The sequence below is a fragment of the Charadrius vociferus genome, unplaced genomic scaffold (assembly GCF_000708025.1).
Source record: "Charadrius vociferus isolate BGI_N301 unplaced genomic scaffold, ASM70802v2 scaffold190, whole genome shotgun sequence".
Taxonomy (NCBI): Eukaryota; Metazoa; Chordata; class Aves; order Charadriiformes; family Charadriidae; genus Charadrius; species Charadrius vociferus.
Window position 1 is genome coordinate 7,205,566 of NW_009646608.1, and position 1,594 is coordinate 7,207,159.

At 51.9% G+C, this 1,594-nt stretch overlaps 1 protein-coding gene across 1 annotated transcript in view; it reads right to left on the bottom strand.

Annotated features, from left to right (window-relative positions):
• Positions 1-1,312: 1,312 nt before the first annotated feature.
• The window catches only part of HAPLN3 (hyaluronan and proteoglycan link protein 3), a 7,327-nt gene continuing 7,045 nt past the window's right edge, over positions 1,313-1,594 (bottom strand). The window contains 1 exon segment of the mRNA XM_009887685.1: positions 1,313-1,354. Within this exon segment, the coding sequence (XP_009885987.1) occupies positions 1,313-1,354 (42 nt within the window).

Genomic DNA, 1,594 nt, shown 5'->3' on the forward strand with positions numbered 1-1,594 from the left:
AGTGGGGTGAGAGAGACCCAGGGGGAAAGCGAGAAAGAGAGATTTTTAACAGAACAGTTATATTAACAGAGTCAATTTCTTCTTCTTGTTGTTGCTTTTTTGTCATATAAGGAAAAAAAAAATTATATTAAAGACAAACCCTGCTTTGTGTATATATATAAAAAAAAAAAAAAATTAATGTTTTTCCAAGCACCAAAGCAAAGCGAATTAGAACTCAGCATTTTTACTAACCGTCCGGTTCCAATTATCTTCGTGCCTTCGGGGACAGGGAGGGGGGTGGGTTTGCAGAGGGCAGAGGGTTAAGTTAAATAATAAAGATGATTATTTTTTCCTGATTTTATCCACGAACAATGTAATTATTTCTGTTATTTAATCTCCAGGGTGAACAGCACCTTTTGGGGTTTTATTTTTTTTTTTTTTTCCAGAATCCTCCTACTACTGCAGCGCGTCGGGGCGGGTGGGAGGGCCGGGGGGGCTGCGGTGGAAGGAGCTGCGGGAGGAGGGAGGCAAGGGGATGCTGAGACCCGGGATGCGGGCGCCGGGGGCTGTGGCCCCTCTCTGCTTCCCCACTGCCCCCCGTGCAGCGCAGCGCCCGTCCCAGGACAACGTGCTCTTTCCAGGGGACCGTGCGGGGCACCAGCGTTCCCTGCACCTATTTATATTTTTGAACATATCCTATTTTGAAAGACTGATAAATAATAAAGAGAGTGAAATCGGAATGGGCGCTTTGTCGGTGTTGTTTTTGTGGGGAAGGGGAGCCTCTGTGTGGGTGCGGGGTGAGGGGGTGGTCTCCCATGGCAAGACAGCAGGGAAGGAAGGGGAACCCCAACAGGGTGCTCAGCCCCAGCCAGCACCCAAGTGTGCAGCCCTGGGGACAACGGAGGTGTTGAGGGGAGGGGGGTTGTCCCAAGCCCCAGCTGAAGAAGGACCCTGTGGTAGGACATCACTGCTCTGTTCAGCTCTCACCCCAGGAGGGGGCTAACCCACATGCCTAAAACCCATCTAAAACCCATCGCCAGCAGGAACTGCTTCACCCTCCAGCTTTCAGTCCAGAGACTCAGGGAGATTAATTATTAAATATTAATCAGGAGATTAATATTCATTAATGAGGGAGCATGGGGACCCTTGCAGGAGCTCAGGCAGGAGCAGGGCTGAACCAGTGGTGATGAGATGATGCTCAGCCAAGGACGAGACAGTCCCGGCCATCCAGCCAGGGATCCCCAAATCCTCTCTCCATGGCAGACCTCTCTCTTGTGCTGGGACAGAGATGGGGACACAGCCACGTCGCTCCAGGGCTTTCTCCACCAATTTATTAGAAGAGGTCCAGGAAAATACATCTTTTCATAACCAAATGCTTGAAGAAGAAGGCACCAGAGTTCAAGTGGAGTCCAGGTGAGGGGCACACGGAGATAAGGCACTGGCACTCCCGCAGGGACAGGCACAACGGCATCCTTCATCAGGACAGGGATGGGGCTGGAAGAGGGGCCAGGATGCAACGGAGACACCCACTCTCTGCCTCTGGCCAAATCCAGGCTCCCCTCGCTCCCACCCCGTAAGCTCAGCAGCAGGACCAGCCTGGAAGGGCAGGTGGGAG